At 47.9% G+C, this 27,846-nt stretch overlaps 1 protein-coding gene across 1 annotated transcript in view; it reads left to right on the forward strand.

Moving 5' to 3' along the window:
- Positions 1-27,846, forward strand: part of LOC139226779 (dynein axonemal heavy chain 17-like) — a 1,002,254-nt gene that overhangs the window by 684,266 nt on the left and 290,142 nt on the right. The window contains exons 43-44 of the mRNA XM_070857781.1: positions 5,500-5,627; positions 26,113-26,261. Coding sequence (XP_070713882.1) covers positions 5,500-5,627; positions 26,113-26,261 — 277 coding nt within the window. The remainder of the gene's footprint in view (positions 1-5,499; positions 5,628-26,112; positions 26,262-27,846) is intronic.

The raw sequence follows: 27,846 nt of genomic DNA on the forward strand, positions 1-27,846 counted from the left end.
CAATACCTTCCTTGCTAGCATTTGGAGCTCTAGCCTACACTCATCTAGAGTACTGCGTACAGTTTTGGTCTCCGTATTTAAGGAAGGATATACTTGCATTGGAGGCTGTTCAGAGAAGGTTCACTAGGTTGATTCCAGAGATGAGGGGATTGACTTATGAAGATAGGTTGAGTGGGTTGGGCCTATACTCATTGGAGTTCAGAAGAATGAGATGTGATCTTATCAAAACATATAACATAATTAGGGGGCTCGACAAGGTGGATGCAGAGAGGATATTTCCATTCATAGGGGAAACTAAAACAAGGGGACATAGTCTCAGAATAAGGCGCCGCCCATTTAAAACTGAGATGAGGAGGAATTTCTGCTCTCAGAGGGTTGTAAATCTATGAAATTCTTTGCCCCGGAGAACTGTGGAGGCTGAGTCATTGAATATATTTAAGGCAGAGATCGACAGATTTTTGAATGATAAGGGAATAAAGGGTTATGAGGAGCGGACAGGGAAGTGGACCTGAGTCCATGATTAGATCAGCCATGATCTTATTAAATGGCGGAGCAGGCTCGAGGGGCCAAATGGCATACTCCTGCTCCTATTTCTTATGTTCTTATGTACACAGACTCCAGCTCGTCCAAAAATCTGCCAATTACATCTTGCCATGTCGTGGCCTCGCTACTCCCATCATTTCAGTCATAGATAAGGTCATCTCTGCTCAGTTCTTTTTATTGCACTCAACCCATATCACCCTTCTCCCATTCAACACTAGTTTATTCTGTGTCCGCCCCTGCAAAAAATTCCCAACTCACTTACAAATGCACTTATGAAATCTCAACTGTCCAGCCTTTGGCTCTCCATCCACCATGACATTTCTGCAGCTACAGATAAGAACATAAGAACATAAGAAATAGGAGCATGAGTAGGCCATACGGTCCCTCGAGCCTGCTCCGCCATTTAATACCATCATGGCTGATCTGATCATGGACTCAGGTCCACTTCCCTGCCTGCTCCCCAGAACCCCTTAATCCCTTGTCAGTCAAGAGATCTGCTCAACCATACCCTCATCTCCACCTTTGATGCCCTAGCCTCTATTAAAACTATTACGCTCTCTCACACTGGCCATTCATCTTGGTACAGCCCTGATCTTCACTCCCTTAAGCCCAAGGGACGCAGACTTGAACAGATATGGTGAACAATTAGTTTAGCTATTCACTACTTGATCTGGCTGAACCATATAAAACATTATCGGGTCCTGCTCTCATCTACCAAAACTGCTCATTGTTCCAGGATAATTCTGGATTGCAAAGATAACCCTTTGCTTCTTTACTCTACTGCAAACCATTTTCTTAAACCTCTCTCCCCTGTCTCCTCCACTCTCATGTCCAACAATAGGTGTGAGGAGCTCATGGACTTCTTTGTCTCTAAAATTGAGACCATCCGATAAGCTACCTCTGCCAGTTCCCTTCCTTTCCCTAGCCCACTAGGCCAAACTTCCTCTAAGTTTCCCTCTGCCCTCGCCCTGAACGCACATCTTTCTCCAGTTTCTCTCTGATCGCCTCTCGTGAGCTCTTCACACTCATCTTGTCCATTAGATCCACTTCCTGCTCCCTCAACCCTATTCCCACTAAACTGCTGACCACCCAACTGCCTTTTCTGGTTCCCATGTTAGCTGATATTGTTAACGGTTCTTTCTCCTCAGGTACTGTCCCCCTCTCTTTCAAATCTACCATCATCACCCCCTCCTCAAAAAAAACAACCTTTGACCCCTCCATCCTTGCAAACTACCACCCCATATCCAACCTCCCTTTCCTCTCCAAAGTCCTTGAAAGTGTTGTCTCCAGAATCCATGCCCATCATTCCCAAAACTCCATGTTTGAATCCCTCCAATCAGGTTTCTGCCCCTGCCACAGTACCGAAATGGCTCTTTGACTAAGGTAAACTATCCCTCTTCGTCCTTCTTGACCTGCCTGCAGCCTTTGACACGGTTGACTACTCCATCCTCCTCCACCATCTCTCCACCAGCTGGGTGAGACTGCGTTCGCCTGGTTCCATTCTTTTCTATCTAATCGTAACCAGAGAATCACCTGCAATGGCTTCTCTTCCCGCTTCCACATCGGTAGTTCTGGTGTATCCCAAGGATCTATACTTGGCCCCCTCCTATTTCTCATATACATGATGTCCCTTGGCGACATTATTTAGAAACACAACGTCACTTTCCACATGTACGCTGACCACACCTAGCTCCATTTCACCATTTCTTCTGTCGACTTCTCCACAATCTCTAAATTGTCAGACTGCTTGTCCGACATCCAGTAGTGGATGAGCAAAAATGTTCTCAAATTAAATATTGGAGAGACTGAATATTTAAGCTATTGTCTTTGATCCCCGCCACAAACTCCATTCCCTAACCACCGACTCCATCCCTATCCCTAGCAACTGTCTTAGGCTGAACCAGACCGTTCGCAACCTTGATGTCATATTTGACCCTGAAATTGAGCTTCCGACCCCACATCTGCGCCATAACTAAGACCGCCTATTTCCACCTCTGTATCATCGACCGCTCTGCCCCTGCCTCAGCTCATCTGCTGCTAAAACCATCATCCATGCCTTTGTTTCCTCTAGACTTGACTATTCCAATGCACTCCTAGCTGGCCTTCCATGTTGTACCCTACGTAAACTTGGGGTCATCCAAAACTCAGCTGCCTGTGTCCTAACTGGCACCAAGTCCTGCTCACCCATTACCCCTGTGCTCGCTGACCTACATTGACTGCCAGTTAAGCAATGCCTTGATTTTAATATTCTCATCCTTGTTTTCAAATCCCTCCATGGCCTTGCCCCTCCCTATCTCTGTAAGCTCCTCCAGCCCTACAAACTTTTGAGAATTCTGCTCTTCTCTAATGCTGCCCTCTTGCCTGATTTTAATTGCTCAACCATTGGAGGCCGTGCCTTCAGCTGACTAGGCCCTAAGCTCTGGAATACCCTACTTAAACCTTCTGTTTCTCTACCTCTCTCCTCCTTTAAGACACTCTTTAATACCTACCTCTTTGACCAAGATTTTGGTCATCTGCCCTAATTTCTCCTTACGTGGCTCAGTGTCAAATTTTTGTTTTATAATGCACCTGTGAAATGTTAGGGACATTGGGCCCAAGTTTCCACATGATTTGCGCCTGATTTTTAGGAGCAACTGGTGGAGAACGGACTATCTTAGAAATCGCAATTCTCCACATTTTTTTTTCTGCAGTTCTAGTCAGGTAGAACAGTTCTACTTTGGAACAGAATTTTTTCTTCAAAAGGGGGCGTGTCCGGCCACTGAAGCCTGATTTGAAAGTTTCCACAGTGAAAACGTATTCCAAACTAAAGTAGAATGGAGCCAGTGAAGATTTTTGTAGAACTGAAAAAACCTGTTCTACACATTAAAAAAATCAGGCGCAGGTTACAAATTAGGCGTCCAGAACGAGGTGGGGGGGGGGGGGAAGGGAACTCATTAAATTCTACAATAAATCCTTATTTATACTTCTACAAATATTATACAAATAAATCCAACCTAATTAAACATTTATAAGCCAAGAAAAGATTAAATAAACCATCTTCCTACCTGTGTGAAAGTGCTTCAGCCAGGGAGAATTCTGCAGCCGTTCGTGCCGCTGAGCGGGAGGGTGGGGGGGGAAGAAAGCCGTTCGTGTCGCTGAGCGGGGGGGGGGGGGGTGTGGGGAGAGAAAGCCGTTCGTGCCGCTGAGCGGGAGGAGGGGGGGGGAAGAAAGCCGTTCGTGCCGCTGAGCGGAAGGGGGAGAGAGAGAGGGGGAGGGAGGGAGAGAGAGAGAGGGGGAGGGAGGGAGAGAGAGAGGAGGGAGAGAGAGAGAGGGGGAGGGAGAGAGGAGGGGGGGGAGTGAGAGAGGGGGAGGTCAGGTCGGATCGGATCCAGTCCGGGAGCGGGAGTCGGGTCCAGCGGGGGGGGTGGTGGGAGCGCGGGTTGGGTTGGGTCCAGTCGGGGAGTGGGGGGCGGGGAGCGGGAACAGGAGCGCGGGTCGGGTCAGTTGGGGGGGGGGGAGCGGGTGTCGGGTGTCGGGTCGGGGCGGGGGGGGGTGCGGGTGTCGGGTCTGGTCCGGAGGCAGGGGGGGGCGCGGGTGTCGGGTCTGGTCGGGGGCGGGAGCAGGAGCTGGCCGTGGGAGGAGCCTTATTCACGCAGCCCCAGTGAGGCCATTCGGCCAGGGCTAGGGGCTGCGTGCTTCGGGCCCCTCCCACACAGTTCGGCGCCTGGAGCTACTGCACTTACGTGCCCACTGTAGCGTGCATGTGCAGAGGTCCCGGCACTGTTTTCAGCGCAGGGACCTGGCTCCGCCCCCCCACAGCTCGTGCTGGCTGCGCCGAGGGCCAGAGGACCTACAGGTAGGTGGAGAATACCGAGGATTTTTTTAGGCGCCGTTTTAGGCGCGAAAAACGGGCGCCCAGCTCGGAGGGGCGCCCGTTTTTTTTCTTGTGGAAACTTGAGCCCATTATATTACTTTAAAGGTGCTATATAAATACAAGGTGTTGTTGTTGTGTTGCAACAATAACATGCTTGGCCATGACCCCAGTCCTCATTAGCATCCACCTGTTCACTCAACCCAATGAATTCAAAGTCCTTGAACGGGACATTTGGCAGAAGCCTGGTGAGCTCAGTCAGTGGAACATAAGTCATTTAATCTCAGGGTCGTGGTTTCGAGACCCACGTGTGACATTTAACAGCGTTTCAGTAGTGTAGTGGTTATCACATTCACCTAACACGTGAAAAGTCACTGGTTCAAAACCAGGCAAATACATTTTGTTCCCCTTTTATAGGGGGCACTTGGAAAAAAATTTGATTCTGTGCCCAAAAAAAACCCAAAAAATAAAAAAAAGGGCCTTGTAAATGTTGGTGTTTCCCCCAGATCGGGGGGCACGGTTTAATGTTTTTTGTTTACTCCTAAAAGAGTTTCAAAGTCCTTGTATACAAATCCTTCCCCCACCCTGTCTCTGCAACCTCTTTCAGCTCTGTCCCAGCTCATTCTTACAGACCTCCAAATTTGGTGTATTGTGCATACGTGCCTTTATTTTTTACCTGAAGGCTTAACTTTCAGCATCTTGTCCTAACCTCTGAAACTGCTTCCCAATTTCTTCCCATCCTTGCTACTTCAAATCCTATCTTTAAAAGCCTCCTCAAACCTCTCACTTCAACCATGCTTTCAATTGACTATCAATTTTGCTCCTCCTGCTCAATCCAAACTCTCCCATGTGAAGCACCTTAGTACGTGTTAAAATATTTAAAAACTTGCTAGTGCATTATTCTGAGTGGACACATTGTATGGATGTCAATTCAACAATAACATGGGAAAAGAATTTGCTGCAGCTAACTCTGCTTAACAGTTAAAAGTTTACATTTGTGTCATGATATTTTTATACCCAGGCTGGTGGCATAATTATAAATGCAAGTTCATAATCAAAATTGAACAAAGTTTATATTTAATCTGTGATTTGTTGATGTACTTTAGGACTTTTTTCAACTATCATGCGTGACCTAACCAATATTACACATGATGGACCAAAGTGGATTGTGCTTGACGGTGACATAGACCCGATGTGGATTGAATCTCTTAATACTGTAATGGATGACAACAAGGTGAGTCAACATTTCAGTGATCAGTTGAGGGTAGCTGATCTTGATTGAGTAAAGCAAAGGTGTATTCAAATTGGATATTTTTCATAGAAGCATATAAGTATAAAGTACAATAGGAGGCAATTCAGCCCATCATTTCTGTGCCAGCTCTTTGTTAGAACAATGCAAAACTAAACCTACTGCCCTGATTTCTCCCCACACCCCTATATTTTCTTCTGCTTCAAATATTTATTTGCTTTTCCCTTAAAAGATGTGATGGTCTCTGCCTTGGCTATCTGCAAAGCATTCCATCCTTCCAACAGCTTTTTTAATTTCTCCTAACCTCTCTCATCATTTTCGGTGACAATGTTAAATTGATGCCCCTCATCCAGAGAAAATAGTCTTTTCCTGTTCACTCTATCAAACCCATTCATAATTTTAAAAACGTCAATTAAATCTTCTGTTAGCCATCTTTGCTCCAGTGAAAGTAGTTTGAGTATCACAAATCTATACTAATAACTATAGTTTCCCATGCTTAGCATCAACTTGGAATGTCTACTTTGTATGCATTTAGAGTCATTTCTATAACAGGGTCTCCAAAACTACACACAGTATTCTGTGACCTAACTAATGTTTATACAAATTCATCATTCTCTCTTCATTCATGTACATTATCATTCTAAATGCTAATACTCAAATTGCTATTAGCCTTTTTTATGGCTTTATCTACCTGCACTCCCACTTTCAGGGAATTATGTATTTGAGCCACTAGGTCCTTCTATCACACCTGTCAACATCTTTCAATTAAATGTATACTCCCATTCCTTATTTTTCTTCCCATGATTATCATTTCTCTCTTCTCCGTAATCTGTTAATCTGTCTATGTGTCCCTGAAGTTTTTTTACAGCCCGCCTCACTTTTTTCAAAACCCCTACTTTTGTACCATTATCAAATTTTTAAATCATGTATCCTATGCTCGAGTCCAATCATCTATATATGAGATCAACGGTCAGCACTGACCCCCAAGGATTACTATTTCCTACCCTTCTTCAATTTGAGCAAGATCTATTGGGCCCAAGTTTCGAGCCGCGCCTAGAACGGCGCAGTCCCGACCTGGACGCCCGTTTTTCACGCCACAAAGTGCGCCTAAAAAAAACCTCCAGATTCTCCACCTCCCTGCAGGGCCTCTGGCCCTCGGCGCAGCGCAGCAGGAGCTGTAGAGGGCGGAGCTAGGTCCCTGCGCCGAAAACAGTGCCGGGACCTCTGCACATGCGCGCTACAGTGGGCGCGCAAGTGCAGTAGCTCCAGGCGCCCAAAACTGTGTGGGAGGGGCCGAAGCATGCAGTCCCTAGCCCTGGCCGAATGGCCTCACTGGGGCTGCGTGAATAAGGTTCCTCCCACGGCCAGCTCCTGCTTCCTCCCGACCCGACTCAACTCCCGCTTCCCGCCTCCGGACCGGACCCGACACCCGCTCCCACCCCCCCCGCCCCCCGCCCTCGGACCGGACCCAACACCCGCTCCCACCCCCCCGCCCCCGGACCGGACCTGACACCCGCTCCCCCTCCCCCCTGCCCCCGGACCGGACCGGACCCGACACCCACTCCCCCCCCCCCACCGCCCCCGGACCGGACTCGACACCCACGCCCCCGGACCGGACCCGACACCCACTGCCCCCCCAACCCCGCCCCCGCCCCCGGACTGGATCTGACCTGACCTCCCTCCCCCCGACCTGACCTCCCTCTCCCCGACCTGACCTCCCTCTCCCTCCCCCCCTCCCCCCGACCCGAACCGAACCGAACCGACCTCCCTCCCACCACCCCGCCGACCCGACCCAATGCCACCTATCTGTAAATCTGGTGCTGGTAAGTCTCGGGCCCGGCCCATTCAGCCTCCCTCCCCCTTCTCCTTCCCACCCACTATCTCCTTTCCCCCCCCCCCAATCTCCTCCCCCCCCCCAATCTCCTTCCCCCCCACAATCTCCTTCCCCCCCAATCTCCTTCCCCCCCCCAATCTCCTTCCCCCCCCAATCTCCTTCCCCCCCCAATATCCTTCTCCCCCCATCTCCTTTCTCCCCCTTCTCCCCTTTATCCCCTTCTCCCCCCCTCCCCCCTTCTCCCGCATCCCTCCCCCTTCTGCCCTCTCCCCCTTCTCCCCCATCCCTCCCCATTCTCCCCCTTCCCTCCCTCTGCTCCCCCCTCTCTCCCTCTACCCCCCTCCTCCCCCTCCCCTCGCTGTCAGAAACACAGACACAGACAGACAGAGAATGAGACACACACAGACAGACAGAGAGATAGAGACACTGACAGAGACACTCTGAGGGGGGCATCCCAGCACGCTGTTGGAGGGCTCCCAGTGCTGCAGTCGGTAAGTAGAAAATGTTTTATTTATTGATTTTTAAAAAAAATTATTTCTTATTAATTTTTTTTGATTGATTTATTGGTTGATTTATTGATGTATTTATCATTTATTATTGATGATGGCTCTTTATTTGTAAAACTGAAGTGTTTAATGTTTGTAAACTTCCCTTTAAACACCCCCCCCCACCATTCCCTATGCCTGATTTGTAACCTACGCCTGATTTTCTAAAGTGTAGACAAGGTTTTTTCGAGCGTACAAAAATCTTCACTTACTCCATTCTAAGTTAGTTTGGAGTAAGTTTTCACTGACGAAACTTTGAAAACAGGCGTAAGTGGCCGGACACGCCCCCTTTTGAAAAAAAAATTCTGTTCCAAAGTGAAACTGTTCTAACTGACTAGAACTGGAGCAAACTAAATGACGAGAATTCCAATTTCGAAGATACTCGGTTCTACACCAGTTGCTCCTAAAAATCAGGAGCAAATCATGTGGAAACATGGGGCCATTATCTCTAACTTTGTTGCTTATCAATCAGCCACATTTTGTCTTCTGCCCTACACCTACATTTTTTCTAACAAATCTCCTGTGACACACCTTATCGAATTTTTTCTGAAAATAAATTTTGCATCTAATGCAATCCCGTTATCAGTTCAATGAGTCACTTCTCTTTAAAAAAAACTTTATTTAATTTCTCAAACATAACTTAGATCTAAAAATGCATGCTGACCATCCTTAATTATCCCATGCCCTTCTAAAGGGCTGAAATTTCAATCCCGTGTAGTGCAGGAACGTTCCAGGCACATAGAAAGTGGAAATCCAGTCGTAAAGACTTAGGGCTGGAAATTCAGTTGTGCAGCATCTCTGTTAATGCCCCACCTTGTTCTGTACTTTCATTCAAATCATGACGCAAGTCGTCGTGCAACCCGACTTGCTGGCACCCTGCTCGCAAAATTAGGTGCATCCTTCCCTATTCACGGCAGTGAAACCAGGCGATTCCACCTTCCGTTGGGCTATCTCCAGCCTATTTAAAGGGAGAGAGGTGGAGCATAAATCGGAGAGAACATTCAGCACAAAGTTTCCGCACAGCACAGAGTGCACCTCTGACTTTAAATCGGAAGAATTATCTGCCATTACTGGGTCCTTACAGCATGAGTAAAATCATTTAATAGGAGCAATACTAGTTCGTCAGTGTCACATACAGCATGCTCTAGTTAGGCGATGTGAAGGGTGACGAATGAGGAAAGGCCGCAGATTTCTGGACAAGGGGGCCTTACCCCTCCACGAGTTTACAGACAGCAATGCTCATACCTCTGAGGAACAGTGTGTGAGAAGGATACGCTTCTGAAAGGAAGTGCTGAGAGAGATATGCCATCTCCTACAAGCAGATCTGCAGCCTCACACTGGGAGGAGGAGAACGAGGAATACGAGCCTGGCGAGGCCCCGAATGACCAGCCACACCAGGAGGAGCACCATCCATGGCGGAGGCAGCGTGGCAATGCTGCCGGTGAAAGAGCCACACGTCAGCGGCTCATAATGCATGGCTCTCTTGAATGGAGGAAGCTGATGGATGCAACTAATACTGACCACATTATGTGCCACCATAATGGCACATCTACGTTAAAGTCCACAATCGTACATAAGACGTCAGTGCAAAACGGCCAAAGTAAAATTTTATTGACGACACCAACATAGTCACCTCGAACACCCACAACCAAACCCCTCCCCAGCAAGTAACAAAACAAAATGAAACACAACATCCTGTTGAAAGACCATCAAACACTATGGGGTGGAAATTCGGTTGTCTAGCGCCTGAGTTAGCAGCCAGGTGGGGCATTAATGCGAGCTTAATAGCTTAGCGACGGGCGCACAGCTTGCAGCACCCTGCCGGAAAAATTCGTTGAGGTTTATCGGTGGCGCCAAATGCTACCACCTGGCTGCTGACTATCAATCATATCATGACATCAGTCCTGGTGCAATGACCACGCTTGCATCCCGCTCGCTAAATTAGCGACTGCCACTAATCACGTCTGAAAAAACAGTCGGTACAACCTTCCGTAGTGGTTAACTGATGGCTCCTTAAAGGGATGAGGAAGCACTTCCCTCGGAGGTCACAGTCAGTGCAACATTTACACAGAACACAGTGCGTGAGCCCCCCGAGTTTGCAGCAGCAGACAGATCTAACAGTACAGCTTGATAACAAGTGAAGTTGAACACTTTAATGGATGCATTACTATGCTGCCAGCGTCGCATTCTACATGCTCTAGTAAGGCAGCATCAAGAGAGAAAGGCTGTTGGCCGTGTCAGCGGCTGAAAGAGGAGAGCCCCTATATATTGGGGCAGGAGGCCTTACCCCCCACTGCTTTACCGGCAGCAATGTTAATCCATGGACCTGTCCGAGGAGCAGTATGTCAGAAGGCCGCGCTTACGAAAGGAGGTAGTTACATAGATATGCCATATTCCATCGCAGTGAAGTTTATGTTGGCACTCACCTTCTATGCCTCCGGCTTCTTCCAGGCTTCATCAGGGGACATAGGCAGCGTCTCACAATTCGCAGCACATCGCTGCATCCGCGACGTCACACAGGCTCGCTACACACGCAGAATGGACTTTATTAATTTCTTGATAACCAGGGAGAAACAGAATGAGTGCACATGTAGGTCTGCCAGGATAGTGGGCATTCCGAGGGTTCAAGGGGCACAAGACTGCACAATGTGGCCTTGCAAGCACTATTCGAGAATGCAGAAGTATTCAGAAACAGAAATCGATACCTAAATGTGCAGCTGGTGTGCGACCACACGCAGCGCACCCTCGTAGTCAATGCTCGCTATCCTGGAAGTGCACATGATGCGTTTATCCTACAGGAGAGCACTGTGCCATGACTGTTTCAGCCACCACAGGAAGACTGAGGCTGGCTGCTCAGGGACAAGAGATACGGCCTGGCCACCTGGCTCATGATTCCCTCTCCACAACCCCACCACAGAACCGGAGCCTGGACCGCTCTGGAGGCAGCCTTCAATATTCACCTCACCAGGTCTCGCTATTCATTGTGGTGTGCTGCATGCTGCACAATTTGCCCATCATGAGGGCCCAGGCATTGCCAGTGGGGATCGCAAGCCCAACTCAGGAGGAGGGGAAGGAGGAGGAGGAAGAGGAACATGAGGCTGCCGAGGACCCGAATGATTCCCGGGATGGTGGGACTGACCTATCAAGAAAGACTGGATCAACTGGGCTTGTATTCACTGGAGTTCAGAAGAATGAGGGGACCTCATAGAAACGTTTAAAATTCTGACGGGTTTAGGCAGGTTAGATGCAGGAAGAATGTTCCCAATGTTGGGGAAGTCCAGAACCAGGGGTCACAGTCTAAGGATAAGGGGTAAGCCATTTAGGACCGAGATGAGGAGAAACTTCTTCACCCAGAGAGTGGTGAACCTATGGAATTCTCTACCACAGAAAGTAGTTGAGGCCAATTCACTAAATATATTCAAAAGGGAGTTAGATGAAGTCCTTACTACTCGGGGGATCAAGGGGTATGGCGAGAAAGCAGGAAGTGGGTACTGAAGTTTCATGTTCAGCCATGAACTCATTGAATGGCGGTGCAGGCTAGAAGGGCTGAATGGCTCATAATGCATCGGTTTGCTTAAATGGAGGAAGCTGAGGGATGCAGCTCATAATGATCGCTCATTGTGCAATGATAATGCCACATCTCCATCACAAGTCCACAATCATACACCTGAGGCTGAAGGAAACGGTCAAAATAACATTTTATTTATTTACATCCCTCAAAGAACCCCAAAAACCGCACACCCGTAAATAATAAAAGCTGGAGCTACCGCCCCTTCAAACCCCAGACCATTAACAACATATTTACAAGTGCCCTAGCCAGTTCTCATTCTGCAAAAGAATCCATGTGCCATCTTAGCCACAGCCCTTTACAACAGCAGCAGGCATGCAAGAACACCAAAGAAATGTTTACAACCATTTGTAGTCAACAGCGACATATTCCCATGAAGACACATCTGATTAGTATGTCTTTCACAGGCATTTACCACCTCTCTGCCTCACCCCCTCCCATGCCTACTGCTCCCCCTCAATGTGGCCTCAGTGCCTGCAGCAAGACTGCTTGAGGGCTGCTGTGTCTGAGGGAGACAGGACAGACGTCCTAACAGGACACTCAGGACCAGCTCTGGGCCTGGAAGGCCCAGCTGCTGACTGCACCATCTCAGAATGGGCGGCAGCAGTCTCGGATGGCAGAGGTGCTGGCGGTGGCAGGTGCAAATGCAAAATGGCGGTGGTGGGAGACGGAATGCTGAGGAAGGACAGCACCTTCCATTTCCAGTGGCCCACAGCCACTCCTCTGGGGCAGAGCTAGAGCATCAGGAACAATATGTGTGAGCACAGGTTGTTTGCCTGTTGCGGCACCGTCTGTTCCCCGTCCGACTGTGGGGATGACAGAGAGGATGGCAACAGTTACTGCTTGGATGGCATCACTCTGAGACTGCGTCAGAGCAGACTGAGCTTGAAACAGTCTGCGAGTTCATACCAACAATCTTCTTCTTAGGCAGTCCCCCGGAGTCGAGGATGACTTGCTTCCACACTAATATGAATTCTAAGGTGGCTAATGAATCCGATGCGGGATCTACAGTCTCTGTCATAGGTGGGGCAGGTGGTGGTTGAAGGAACATGTGGGTGGGATGCTTGGTTTGTTATTTGCTCCTTCTGTTGTTTGTACTTGGCTTCCGCGCACTCCCAACGAAGAGACTAAAAGTGTTCGGGACCCTCTCGAAGGCTTCTCCTCCACTTTGAGCGGTCTTAGGCTAGGGATTCCCAAGAATCCGTGGGGATGTTACATTTTTTCAAGGAGGTTTTGAGGGTGTCCTTGAAGCATTTTCTCCGCCCTCCTGGGACTCGCTTGCCGTGATGGAGCTCGGAGTAGAGTGCTTTCTTCGGGAGTTTTGTATCAGGCATGCGGACAATGTGACCTGTCCATCGGAGCTGATTGAGTATGATCAATGCCTCGATGCTGCGGATGTTGGCCTGAGAGAGAACACTGACATTGGTATATCTATCCTGCCAATGGATTTGCAGGATTTTGCGGAGGCAGCGTTGTTGGTACTTCTCCAGTGCTTTGAATTGCCTGTTGTACATTGTCCATGTCTCTGAAGCATATAGGAGAGCGGGTATCACTACTGCTCTGTAGACCATGAGCTTGGTGCCAGGTTTGAGATCTTGGTCTTCAAACACTCTTTTCCTCGGGCGACCAAAGGCTGCACTGGCACACTGAAGGTGGTGTTGGATTTTGTCATCGATGTCTGCCCTCACTGACAGAAGGCTCCCAAGGTATGGAAAGTGTTGTCCAAGGCCTCGTCATGGATCTTGATAATCGGGGGGCAGTGCTGGGTGGCGGGGGCAGGTTGGTAGAGAACCTTTTTTTACGGATGTTTAATGTAAGGCCCAGTCTCTTGTACACTTCAGTGAAGGTGTCAACGATGGTTTGGAGTTTGGACTCCGAGTGTGCACAAATGCAAGCATCATCTGCATACTGTAATTCAATGATAGAGGTTGGAACAACCTTGATTCTGGACTGTAGATTAGTTCCACTCCAGCGGGGAGTTTGTTAGAGGTGAGATGAAGCATTGCAGCGAGAAAGATTGAGAAGAGCATTGGTGCGATGACACAGCCTTGCTTGACCCCGGTCTGGACTTGTATTGGGTCTGTGGTGGATTTGTTGGTAGGATCCCGGCTTGCATGTCATCGTGAAGCAGGCAGAGGATGATGACAAATTTTTGAGAATAGCCGAATTTGAGAAGGACACTCCATAATCCCTCTCAGTTGACAGAGTCAGCGGCCATTGTGAGGTCAAAGAAGGCCATGTACATCGGTTGATGCTGCTCCCTACATTTTTCTTAGATTTGTCGCGCGGTGAAAATCCTGTCTGTTGTGCCTCTTAGTGGACGGAATCACGGACAGCATCCTATCACAAAGTCCTTACATGGCTTGGGCCTGTGATGTGATAGCTGCTGCCAAGTCAACCATGGCATGTGCCATTCCCTCTGGGACTCCACTATCACTCATTGTGCCCATCTCCCTCTAAGCGGGCAAGGATGGGCTTGTTGGACTCCTGAGAGGCATGGGCAATGCTCCATACGGCCTCCCCCATACTCAGAGCAAGTGCGTTCATGCTCTGTGGGACCTTCTCCAATGCATCGATGAGCTCGCGGTACATTTGTATGGACTCCCTGGACATAGCCTCCAAGTTCAGGTCCATGTTTGCCTGTCTCTCAGCAGGTCTCCTGGGTCAACTCACCCTCCAGGGAGCTGGCCTCCGAGCTTCCCCTCGTGTTGTGCGTTGCTCTAGGCCACTGGGGCCAGGAGCCTCAGACTCTTCAAACCCCACGAATTCAGGCTCCTCCACTAATCTAGTGTCCCCACTCAGTGGGACTGATGGAGTGTCCCACTCAGTGACTAAACTGTCATCCCCTTCCTCGTCATCTCCCCCATCGGCCGATGTAGTAGGATCAGGGGCAGGCTGCCGTGCTTCTGGTTGATCATCTGAAAGTACAAAGCAACAGATGTGTGGTTAGCAGCAGTGGAGGGGGCAGGGAGATAAGAGATGGTGGCTTTGGACATTTATATGTAAAGAGGGTAAACCAATTGATATCAGGGGTCACGGAACTCACATAAGTCGCAAACGCCATTCACATACCATCACTATCCATAGGGGGCTCTGCCTTGCTGCCCACTACCATGTCAACTGGTGTGCCCAAGAGGGCGGACACTTGCTCCTCGACCTGAGTGAGGTCCTGTAGATCAGGCTCCCCACCTCCGGTGTCCTGCTACTCCCGACGATTATGAATCAATTTTGCCTGCAATAAGAAAAAGGTGTGAGTGAGTGTACTGCTTATCGTGTGGCACATATGCCTTCCATAGTAGAGTAGCTCCTACTGTCTGGAAGTGTAAAGATGTCCATTATAATATGCGTGGCTGCGCACAGATCATGTGGGAAAGGTGGGATGAGGTGAGAGCCACCTAGGATTGCGGATCAGGGTAACGTTTTGCAAACACATATCTAGAGTGAAAGGGTAGTGCTGAGAGTAGAAAGTAGAAGGGCTGAGACTGAGTAGGGAACAAGAAGGTGTGAAACGCTTGCATGCGCAGGGCATGGCTGGTGGACTGAGCCTCCAATTTTCAGGTGGCTTCACCAACCAACACCATGGCCTGGAACACAAAGAGAAGGGGCAGGTACTGCAAAGACTTTACATTGTGTGAGACAGTTGTGTCGAAATTCGGTACAGCCGTTTTTGAGGTAGTGACACCGCCTGAAGGGTGATTTTACCGCCAGGCGATAATCACCACCTCAAATTGCCAAATTCAGTATTTTTCCCCAAAGATGAGAGTGCAGCGCTAAAAGAGGCGTTGCACACGATTCCTAGGGTGCCAATGGAGTGGTAGCTCAGGAGGCCGACTCAATTTCCCGATGGTTGGCTGCCGGCATCCTAGCGGATAAAACTGGAAAAAAAAGTTTTTTTAAATTTATTTCACCCACACCCACACTTCCCCACTGGTGCCATTAATAAATACATGCTGAAAAAATTTAAGTTAACAACTTACCTTGATCTCTGGACGGTACTGCCCCGGGATCCCCGATGTACCGACAGTTTTTCCAATCGGTACAAATGCCTGCCGGTGAAGCCGCCGAACCTACCTAATATTGCAGCCGCGGCGCCAAGGAGGCGTTGCCCACTTGACGACATCACCACATAGGTGGCGGTAGAGCGCTCAGCTGTACCACTTGGCGCCATCCCCACCGCCCAACTAAATTTCTCAGGAGCCGAAGAACCCGCTCCGCGGCGACGGCAGGTCCTTCGCTGCCCATTAACCACTCCTCTCCAGCGCTAATGGGTGCCGTTACAAACAGAATTTCAACCCCAGTGAATTTGAAAACATGGCATTGATGCATTAATATAAAGGGTACTCACCCTGACGATCCTCGTGAGGTCGTTAAACTTCTTGCGACATTGTGTCGCAGTTCACGGCATCATGTCTCTAGCTGAGACATCTTGTGCCACCTCCCGCCAAAGCCTTCGATAAACTCGTGGGATGGGCCTCCTTTCTCCAGGAAGCTGCAACACTTTCCACCTCCTTTCAACAGCCTCTATCAATGCCTTAGCAGCTGTGGCTGAGAAGCAGCATGCACGATGGCGACCTTCCTGCCCCTCCATTTTCCCGTTCTGCTCAAAGTACACAGTTGGAACTGCACATACATATACTCATAGTGCCGTGCCTTTAAGATTCAGATGGGCCTGGGATCTGTCAGGGGCCTCGGAGTATGCGTATTTCACTTTACATTTTAGCGCTGAGGATTTCAGTTGCAGCGCTTGAGCACAGGTGTGGACCGCCTGATTTAGCGCCCCCTTTCCCTCTTGCTGCATTACAAACAAATTTCCTGGTTGGAAGTGCAAACGTTTAGAGGGCTATACTTACCAGGTAGGAATAACACCGCAAAATGGCCGGAACCGAATTTCCAGCCCTTAATGCTTGAATTAACTTCATAACAAAATTTGTAATTTACCCTTTTGCTGTATTTTTTGACAACATGCTTCTGGACTTTGTTTTTGCTTTTTATGTTTGGCACTTTGGATTTGATCTTTATTTTATTATTTTTTGTTTTCAATTTAAATTTCACTACTATTCAACATAATTTGCTGAAATATCTTATGGATAGCATTGGCATTCCTTTGGGAATTCTGCTTGTCTATGGCATTTTTCAGCACATTCATTCACCTTTTCCAGCAAGGCAAGGTCAGAGAGCCCAGAAAGTTTAGCTGCTCTAGCTGATTTGAACCAGTTCGGCAAAGCTGATCAATAGCAGGATATATTAAGGCGTGCATCCTTTTCCTTTGGCTGGAAAATTCTGCTGGCAACTGGTGGTGCTTCCCTGCTTTTTTATTAGGTAGATGATAATTTCTGTTCCACAGCTTTCCTCATTTCTCCAAGGTGCTTCTTCACAAATGTAATCATAAACTTTTTCTGATTGATAATAGTCTTGTACTTGTATCAGGCCACGCTCTTAAATTGCCTTCAATATTGTTATATATGCAGACTATAGATATGCCCTCTATGTAGTCACTGTATAGTTGCATAAGATGGAGACTTGTTTACCTGATGTACTATCAATAATGTTTACACTGTGTATATACATGCTGGCACCACTAGAGGGTGCAACTGGTGGAGACTGGGGTTTCCTGCCTTGGTGGCAGGGGCTGTATAAAAGGGAAGCCACCACATGGCTGCCTCACTCTGGAATTATGAATAAAGGACCAATGTCACTACAGTTTGAGTACAACACATTGCCTTGTGGAGTCATTCATAAGTACATTACAGACATAACAACTGGCGACGAGAATACAGACTTTCACGCGATTATGGCTACCTTTGGCACACTAAAAGACTTTGCAGAGGGTGATGATTGGGATGCCTTCATGGAAAGGCTCGAGCTATATTTCGTGGCAAACGACCTGGCAGGGGAGACGAACGCATCAGTGGAGAAGCGCAAGGCTATACTGCTGACCAGTTGTGGGCCTGAGGTCTACTGCCCCGTCAGGGACTTGCTGACACCCATGAAGGCCAAGGATAAGACATATGATGAGCTGACTGAACTATTTCGCGACCAACTAAAAGCAAGACAAAGCATCCTCATGGCCAGGCACAGATTCTACACTCAACGCAGACCTGAGGGCCAGGAAATTGCAAAATATGCTGCCGACCTCAGGAGACTTGCGGCACCGTGTGATTTTGGCATGCACCTCAATGAAGCATTGTGAGACATCTTCGTTATAGGAATTGGCCATGAGAGCCTCCTTCACAAGCTAATCTGCCGATACCACAGTCAACCTGCAGAAGGCCATCAGCATCAGTCAGGCGTTCATGACCTCGATCTACAGCACCAAGCAAATTATTCATCCTGTGGACTCAAACCCGGCAAGTACTGTACACAGAATGGTGCCTTTCACAGGCAAGACTGTAGAACTTGGCTCTGCCCAGGGCAGAGAGTACAGACCTCAGGGTTCCAGAACTCAGAGTCCGCCGAGGGGTGCTAATCGAGTAGCACCATGCTGGCATTGTGGAGGAAACCATAGGGCTCACCAGTGTCAGTTTGCTGAATATCTATGCAAAGCCTGTAACATGAAGGGCCACCTCCAACGTATGTGTAAAATAAATACGACAAATCGTCAAGCAGAGGAGTCGGTAGATGACTTCGAATCCAGCGGGGAGTATGATGATTTGGCCAGAGGGGCAGCTCAGCCCCAAGAAGAAGTGTATGGAATGTATACCTGCACCACCGATTGTCCTCCAGTGAAGATGGAAGTCGAGATAAATGGCGTTCCAGTCTTCATGGAAGTGGACACAGGAGCGAGCCAGTCAGTGATGAGCCAGGATGCCTTTGAGAGGCTATGGAACGAAAAACGACCCGAGCTGGTTCCAGTACAGGAAAAGTTGCGCACCTACACCAAGGAGCTGATCCCAGTCCTTGGTAGTGTGGATGCAAGTGTAATCCATAATGGCGTGGTGCACAAGTTACCTCTGTGGATTGTTGCAGGTGATGGTCCAACGCTACTTGGAAGAAGGTGGATGAGGAAGATCCAGTGGAAATGGGAAGATCTCTTCACTCCAGCAATTGATGTCCCCCATGCTCAGAGGCAGAGCAAAACCTCACCTTTTCTTGGGCCAGGCACCAGAGAACAGATCAGCGCAGCACCTGAGGCACAGACCATCCATCATGACTGCATGGCAATGATCCGACCGGAACGACCTAAAAGTACCTTCCCTGCGTCAGTGGCAGGACTACTGGGGAGGAAGATCGAATTCACAGGCACTCTTCCAGTTTTTGTGGCAGAATCCGGAAGAGAAGGATCAAGGCAGTCAACCTCGAGAACAGAGGCAAGATGGCGTCCCTGCTGCAGCGAGGTGCAGCATGGCTGGAAAAAAAAATGGCCACGGCCAGACCATGAGGTGCAACGCTGAGGGACCAACACGTGATGTCTAACAAAGGATTTCACTGGGGTAAAGCCAGCAGGGTTCTCTTAAAGGAAACTTGCAACCAACTGAACTTAAAGAGACATTGTATGCATGGCAATCAATGTAACGAACCAATTAAGAATGTAAAGAACAAAATGTTGTTGCGAGATGTGGGGAATAGAGTGTTCCCAAAAGTAGCAAGCAAGCGAATTCAGGAGGGTAAAGGTGCTGATCCTGATGCCCTGCCTCAGGTGTCCCCTCAAGTTATAGGCCAGCGATCTCAGGAGGGTGAAGGCACTGATCCTGATACCCTGCCCCAGGTCTATCCCACGCTGCAGGCACCCGATGGCACTATTCACCACTGACCTGGAAGCGAAAATGATGCCAATACATGCAGTCGGCCGCCATTGCCCACCACCCAGGTGGAGACGGTGCAGTCCCCAGACCCAGTCGCTACCTCGGCCATGTCCGGGAGCGAAAGATCGGAACCAACGAGTTCCCCAAACGGGACCTGGAACAGCCAGGTTCCCAACACCGTTATAGAGCAGGCAGAAGATTCTGCAGCCCTCAAAGGAGAACAGGGAGGCCACACACATCTGTGGCTCTGCCCACCACTAGGCAACGGCAAAGGCCCTGAGTCCTGGCAAGGTAGTGAACCAAACCCTCCTCGCTAGCATGGGGCGCAGCACTGCCATCAGACAACTAGGACCCCGCCCGGTTGCTCTGGAACTAGCATCCTCGCATACCTGTACTGCTACCTCAATTTGTACCCGAGTTTGTACAATCACACCTCGTAATTTAAACCCCGGAGTCTGGGTATCATTCTGGTAAACCTTGGGTACACTCCCTCCAAGGCCAATATATCCTTTCAATGGTGTGGTGACCAGAACTGCTCACAGTACTCCAGGTCTGGTCTAACCAGGGCTTTGTGTCGTTGTAGCATAACTTCTACCCTCTTGTATTCCAGTCCTCTAGATATAAAGGCCAGCATTCCATTAGACTTTTTGATTATTTTCTGTATCTGTTCATGATATTTTCATGATCTATGTACCTGGACCTCTAAGTCTCTTTGGACTTGCACTGTTTTTAGCTTTTTACCATTTACAAGTACCTCGTTCTATCCTTTTTAGGTTCAAAGTGGATGACCTCACATTTACCGATATTGTAATCCATTTGCTTCATTTGAATAGCTGCCTCATTCTTGTGTCTACTCCAGGTTCAAACATTCTGCCCACAGGGGATACCTAGGAAATTCCTGGGCAATGAAAAGGGGGCAGTGGATCAATATCAAGGGTATTCACTCCTTTTACTTCGCTTCTGCGCATGGGAACTGATCGATTCCAGACTCATGTAAAAGGAAAATGCCCCTGGATATCTTGAAAATTATATTGCACACTTGCAAACTCAAATATTTGTTTCATTTATGTGGAATATATTCATTTTAAAGCAAATAAATAATTGTGTTAATCCGTTACCTTGTAGAGAACTGGGCTGTAACATTCTGGTAGAATCAGAAGAGGAGGTCGTCGGCAAGTCAATCCAATTACGGTCACTTACACCAGGATCAAAATCCTATCACCTAGAAATTGGATTAGGCCCGAAAGCGGGTGGAGTCAAGGGCCAGTGCCTGCACATTATAATGATTGGGTGCTGATCTCAGCGCTGAACGCACTTCTGATTGGCTTAGCACTCAACGGGGAGGCCAGTAGTCTAATGGCCAGTAATGTTTGGCCTAGGCTCTCTGCACTACTTAAAGGGGAGGTGGTTTGTTGCAGCAGCATCTCATTATCAGTCTGGCTGAAGATGTGGCTTGGTAACCAAGGGAGTGAGCATGAAGGCTCTGAGATGCTGTTCTGGAGGCCTTGGTTGTGGCCATTCAAAGAAGGCGGACTGTACTGTTCCCACAGGGTGGCAGGAAGCTGAGGAGATAGCTAATTCTGTCATGGCTACCTTTGTGGTCCCAAGGATGGGGATTGAGTGCTGCAAAATGTTTAATGACCTCACATGGCTAGTTAAGGTGAGTGAAGGCTTCAGCAAATGCCATATCCCACCATATCCACCACAAGCCTCACACACTGTTCAATGCACCACACTCCATCACTCACCTACCAACAATCTATACCTGTCACTACTCATGCCTCACAAGCATGGTTCACGTCACCCTCACAACCTTATCAATGCTCCAACACTCACACCCACATCTCACACCTTAGGCACACTGACAGCAATTTAACTATGGCAGGCACACCACCCAAACACATTGCACTACACTCACTGACATACTTCCCTTTTTCTTGCAGACAAAGGTGGCACAGAACAGGAGAGAGCAGTGGCAGATGGGAGGCAGACATCTCGCTATACAGAACCTCAGCGACCAGGAGGAGTCATAATTGGAATGGCAATGATGGAGACCATGGGAATGGGAGATGTTGAAGCTGTTGCTGATAATGAAAGTATGGTTATACCTAATCTGTCTTCTCGAAACCCATTTCCCCCTGATCCCTTCTCACTTATAAGCTGCTGATAGCGTATTCATGGGTATCTTGCTCCCCCCCACCGACCCTCACCACAATCCAACTCTTGTGCCTTTTCTGCTTTCAGATACCCAAGAAGAACCACTAGCACAGCCTATCCCTGAATTTGTGGAGGAGAGTGATGAAGAAGAAAAAGGCACACCGTCACTGCATCTGACACTTGCAGACACCAGCTCAGAAAATGGCACTGTGTGGAATTTAGAGAGTAGTATAGAGTACATTTTTTAATTAAAAAATACATAGGAGTAGCACAGCCTGGGTGCATTCCTGTTGCACGCTTCCAGCTCAGTTGGAGCAAGTTTCTGATTTATTTTAACAGTTTTATATCGTTTTTAAAAAAAACTACATACATGCACAAAATTCAAAGACACGTTAAGAACAGACTTGAAATGTATGATCAGCAGTGTTCAAATGGTTTAAAATTTAAAATGAATTCCAAATAAAGGGTTTTAAAAAAAAACACAGAACAATGCACATGATGAGGCATATTGGGCATGAGTGGGCTGCTGCCAGGCCAGGAGGGAAGAGTAGCTTAATGGCCAGCTCCCTGGAGGGCGAATTCGTGTATGAGTTCTGTTGCACATGATTCAAATGATGACCTTGATGGGGCGGCTTTCAGAAGTGTGATGGGAATGCACACACAAATGCTAGTTGCAATGGCAAGCCTGCCAGAGAATCTCTTGTCAATGTCAAGGAGCATAGATATCTGGCTCCAACATTGGATGGGACTTTGCACACAGCTTGGAGCCCATGATTTCCAGGATGGAGAGACCTTTTGGACACAACCATGATGCTGTGTGTAATGAGCGATGACGTGGCATCCATTGCAGCACAGGTCAAAGTGACCCAACAGTGCTGCAGTGGAAGCACAGACTGCTCTCCTGCAGGCTCCACTTGTTGCCATGCAAGCTTAAAGTACTGCCATTGTTGCTGGCTTTACGAGTATCAAAAGGGGCTTGCAGAGTGTCGCAGCAGGCCAGCAATCTGTCCTTCAATAGATTGCATGGAATGCTGAGGCGCTGCCCCAGGGGACTGGCAGTAAGTCTGTGGAGCAAAAACCTGCTGTCCTCTATCAGGATGACAGGATTTTTACTCGGCACTGTCACTCCGCCATTGCCCTTGTCGCTGCCTCTCAGCCAGCCAGCCCAGGCTGCTGCTGCCCATGCCGAGATAGTGTAGTCTACAGCCGGGTCTTCTAGGTCCACAGCTGGTCGAGGTTGAACTGCAAGACCATCTGTACTCTTTCCCCCACTGAAAGTCAGCAGCCTTCCTCCAGCCATGCTGCAGCCACTGGGGTGCACTGTATTGGAGCATTAGAGTAGGTAAATGCACACGATCGACAGACACTAAGGGAAAGCACAAGGGTGTTAGTTTATATTGTAATGTTGATTGGATTCTGATAAATTTATGATTTGTGTTTGGAATCATCGTAGGCAATTCCTCGGAATCGAGGAAGACTTGCTTCCACTCCTAAAGTGAGTCCTTTGGTGGCTGAACAGTCCAACATGAGAGCCACAGACCCTGTCACAGGTGGGACAGGTATCCATCAGGGGAGGGGAGGGTGGGACTGATTTGCGGCACGCTCCTTCCGCTGCCTGCGCCTGACCTTTTCACTCGCGCCGTTGAGATTCGAAGAGCTCAACGCCCTCCCGGATGCACTTTCTCCACCTAGAGCGGTCTTCGGCCTGGGATTCCCAGGTGTCAGTGGTGAAGTCGCACTTTACCAGGGAGGCTTTGAGGGTGTCCTTGTAACGTTTCTGCTGCCCACCTTTGGCTCGTTTGCCGTGAAGGAGCTCCACATAGAGCGATTGCTTAGCGAGCCTCGTGTCTGGCAGGCGAACTATGTGGCCTGCCCAGCAAAGCTGATCGAGTGTGGTCAGTGCTTCAATGCTGGGGATGTTAGCCTGGGTGAGGACACTGATGTTGGTGCACCTGTCCTCCCAGAGGATGTTTGGAATATGTTTTCTGGTGGCTCTCATTTCAGCTTTGTGCCCAGGAAAATGCTATGATGTTCTATGACAGAGGGATGGTATGATGGAGAAGTGGAATAAATAAGGAAAGAGTAGGGCCTATTAGAGACTAACAAGGTAACCTATGTGTAGAGGTGGAAGATATGGGTAGGATTCTTAATGAATGCTTTGTGTCTAGCTTCACAGAAGAGAGGGACGAAATAGACATTGTCGTTAAGGAGAAGGAGTATGAAATATTAGATGGGATAAACATAGAGAGGCAGTATTAAGAGATTTAGCATCTTTGAAAGTAGATAAATCCCCTAGCCTGGATGAAATGTATCCCAGGCTGTTAAGAAAGGCAAGGGAGGAAATAGTGGAGGCTCTGACCATTATTTTCCAATCCTCTGACTACAGGCGTCTTGCCAGAGGACTTAGAGGGCTAACATTATGCCATTGTTTATAAAGGGAGAAAGGGATAGACCAAGTAATTACAGGCCAGTCAGTCTAATCTTGGTAGTGGGAAAATTACTGGAAACAATTTTGAGGGGCAGTATAAATCATCATTTAGAAAATCACGGATTAATCAAGGACAGTCAGCATAGCTTTGTTAAGGGAAGGTCATGTCTGACTAACTTGATTGAATTTTTTGAGGAGAGTCGATGAGGGAAGTGCATTTGATGCAGTCTACATGGATTTTAACAAGACCTTTGGTAAGGTCCCACATGCTAGGTTGGTCAAAAAAGTAAAAGCCCATGGGATGCAAAGGAAAGTGGCAAGTTGGATCCAAAAATGACTCAGTGGCAGGAAGCAAAGGGTATGGTCAGCGGGTGTTTTTGTGACTGGAGGGCTCAGTACTAGGTCCCTTGCTTTTTGTGGTATATATCAATGATTTAGATTCAATATAAGGGACACGATTAAGAAGTTTTCAGATGGTACAAACATTGGCCGTGTGGTTGATAGTGAGGAATATAGGTGAGGAAGACAGCTGTAGAGTGCAGGAAGATATCAATTAAGTGGTCAGGTGGGCATAAAAGTGGCAAATAGAATTCAATCCAGAAAAATGTGAAGTAATGCATTTGGGGAGGGATAACCAGGCAAGGGAATATACAATAAATTGCAGGATTGCACCAATTGCACTGGTTAGAAAAGGCTCTTCAATTTGTGCTCATCTTCTTAGTCGCACAGGCACTAGTAGGCATGTTTTAAAAGATTTTTAATATCAAAATATATTTAATTTACTATGAAGCTGACTAATGTATATCAATGAAACTATTTATTGGTTCAGTATAATTTTTTGAAGTCATTTTCAATGTTTTAATTAGGTTATTCACAAGTGGAGGACTAGGCACCCTTATTAAAACTAGTTATTGGTGATAAACCCATTTTCAGGTGTATTAATAAAACTACAGCAGGTTACCAGTCTTAAATGCATCAAGGAATACTTTTTAATTGAAAGTTTAAAAAAAATTATAACAACTTTCATTTATATAGTGCCTTTAACGTAGTAGAACGTCCCAAGGCACTTCACATGAGTTTTATAAAACAAAATTTGACACCGAGCCACATAAGGAGATATTAGGGTAGGTGATCAAAGAGGTCGGTGTTAAGGAGCCTCTTAAATGAGCTACAGGTGCAGCGTCGAAAATCCAGAGTTCCAGATTCCAGGACGATTGGTGGCAGGGTTATCTGTAATCCGTAAAATGTCCCGGAATCCGGACCCGCCGACGCTGCCGACCTCAGGGCCCTGCCGCTGCCTGGCCTCGGGCCTTGCCTCGCCGCCACTCACCTCGCCCCGCCGTCACTGCCCTTACCTCTGGGCCTCCTCGCCAGCCCACCTGAATACCTTCTCGGCAGGGCTCTGCCCGAACACCTCCTGACCAGCCGGCCTGAACATATCCTCAGTGGGGCCCGCCCATCCGAACAACTCCTCGGCAGGGCCCATCTGCCCGAACATCTCATCGGCGGGGCCCAGCCGCCCTGAACACGTTCGCGGCGGGGCCCAGATCCTCTCTCCTCAGTGGGCCCCCCTTCCTTTCTGACGTTCTGAAATCCTGAAATACCCGAACCTGGGCTCGGGTGTTTCCGGATTCGTGACATCAGAAAGACGATCGACAGCCCGGAATCCAGCATAGCCTCGGTCCCGAGGGTTGCGGATTCTCGACGCTACACCTGTATTACAATTTCCTGATTCTGCCCAAAGCGTAAATTATACCCCATTGTGCACGAAAGGTCTACTCGTTTCTGAACAGAGTTTTTCAATGTGCATCAGCTTCTCACCTTCCACCCATCAGGCATCTTGGGGTGAAATTCCTCTCAGCAAAAAAACTCTTTGTAAGCATAAATGGAGAAATTTGATTTTCTGCTCATCTTGACTCTTTCACTAAAATTATGTACTAGAAGATTTTCTTCCCTCCACTTTGGTTCAGAAAACAGTTATCTCTGTTATGAGTGGCAGAATTACCTGCATGTTATAGGTGCATGTTTTATGTGAAACTAAAAGGAGCTGAAACAGTTTTTTCCCACAGGGTCTGTGTTGAGTATATGTTTGTTCAAATGAAAATGATTATCATACATTTAATAAGTAATCTTTTTCTCAGTTTCAGACAAATTAAAAATGATTTAATTTGTTTTAATTTGACTCCTTATGTGAAGGTGCTAACACTTGCCAGCAATGAGCGAATTCCACTGAACCCCACAATGCGTTTGCTGTTTGAAATCAGCCACCTGAGAACAGCCACACCAGCTACAGTGTCCCGAGCAGGAATACTTTACATCAACCCTACTGATCTTGGATGGAATCCGTAAGATGCATCTTTTTAGCCAAAATGGTCTATAAGTTGTAAAATAAAAACAAAAAAAGAATAAAGACAAATACAATTTCCATTAAAATTGATTAAGCAAATATAGTTTCAGAGTGCAGGGCTGAGAAATCCAATCGTGCCCAGAAATGGGCACAAAGCAGGTGGGGCCAGCACTACATGTGCCTGTTGCAGCACTAACTGCTGTCTAAGTCAATTGTATGAGTCAAGCGTGCAGCCAGCGTTATCCACTCTACTCATTGGCTACACACCTGTAGGGATGGTTGGATATCAGGTATCTATGAAACGGCTTACAGGCAGCCAGCACCTCGAAAGGGGAGGTGCATTATGGCTATACTTTTGGAAGGAGAGATATGACTGATGCAAGAGCACCAAGATTCTCAAAAGATGCATTGGAAGCCCTGGCGTAGGCATTATGCATTGGACAGGAGCTGAGTCATCCTCTTCCCACCTAGGGACATCGACTCTGCCAACAGTGGTAAGAGATTGCAGAGTATGTAATGCCAGGAGCGATATGACTGATGCAAGAGCACCAAGATTCTCAAAAGATGCATTGGAAGCCCTGGTGTAGGCATTATGCATTGGACAGGAGCTGAGTCATCCTCTTCCCAACTAGGGACATCGACTCTGCCAACAGTGGTAAGAGATTGCAGAGTATGTAATGCCAGGAGCCTAGAGCCCAGGACATGGCTGCAATGCTGGAAGAAATTCAATGCTCTCACTAGAATTGTTAAGGTAAGAATACTGCTCTCTTACTCTCTCTCACAGCTACACCACTTACAACCTCACTAATTACAAGGCTCATAGAACTCCCACGACTCCCCTCCTCCGCTTCCCTTTATTCTCCTGCAATCATTGCACCACATTTGATTATACCTCCTTCTCCTCATATTCACACACTCACCACTATTGCAACTCTCTCTTACCCACGAATCACATCTTAAGCACAGACAATCGACTATCATACCATGACCGGCACATTCGCCAACATCTCAAGACTCACTAACACACTGACTTTTTTTGTTGCAGGTGAATGTTACACACAACTCCACAAAAGCAGGCTGGCACCGGGGGAGGAAGACCTCAGCTGCACATCCCCTCCCCCTCAAAAAATGCAAGCTTGCTGTCATTGGCGGGGACAGAGTCAAGGCCATGATAACTGTCAATGCTGGAGGAGACTATACACCAGGTTTCTTCATACCTAATCATCTTTGTCCCTTCTAGCTTTTATCTCAGCCCTCACTCTGCATGACAAGCTGCAGATGCTTTAATCACCCACATCTCTCTTTCTGCCATCCCTTCATAACCCTTATCCCTCTTTTCATTTCAGTTGCTGAGAATGTAGAAGCCCCTGTGCCAGTGGAGGAAGAAGAGGTGAGCCTTCCTGAAGATGCTTTGTCTCACAATCTGACTAACTAAGATACTGGTACCAAGCATACTTTAGAGGCTTGGTTAGAGGAAGTGTTTGCACGTGGTGATTCACCAGACACAAGTGTACAGGAGCAAAAACAAGTGAATAGGACTCCACAGGTACCAGCTTACCAGAGAGTGAGGTTGTACATTAGTT

The sequence above is a fragment of the Pristiophorus japonicus genome, chromosome 16, assembly GCF_044704955.1.
Source record: "Pristiophorus japonicus isolate sPriJap1 chromosome 16, sPriJap1.hap1, whole genome shotgun sequence".
NCBI lineage: Eukaryota > Metazoa > Chordata > Chondrichthyes > Pristiophoridae > Pristiophorus > Pristiophorus japonicus.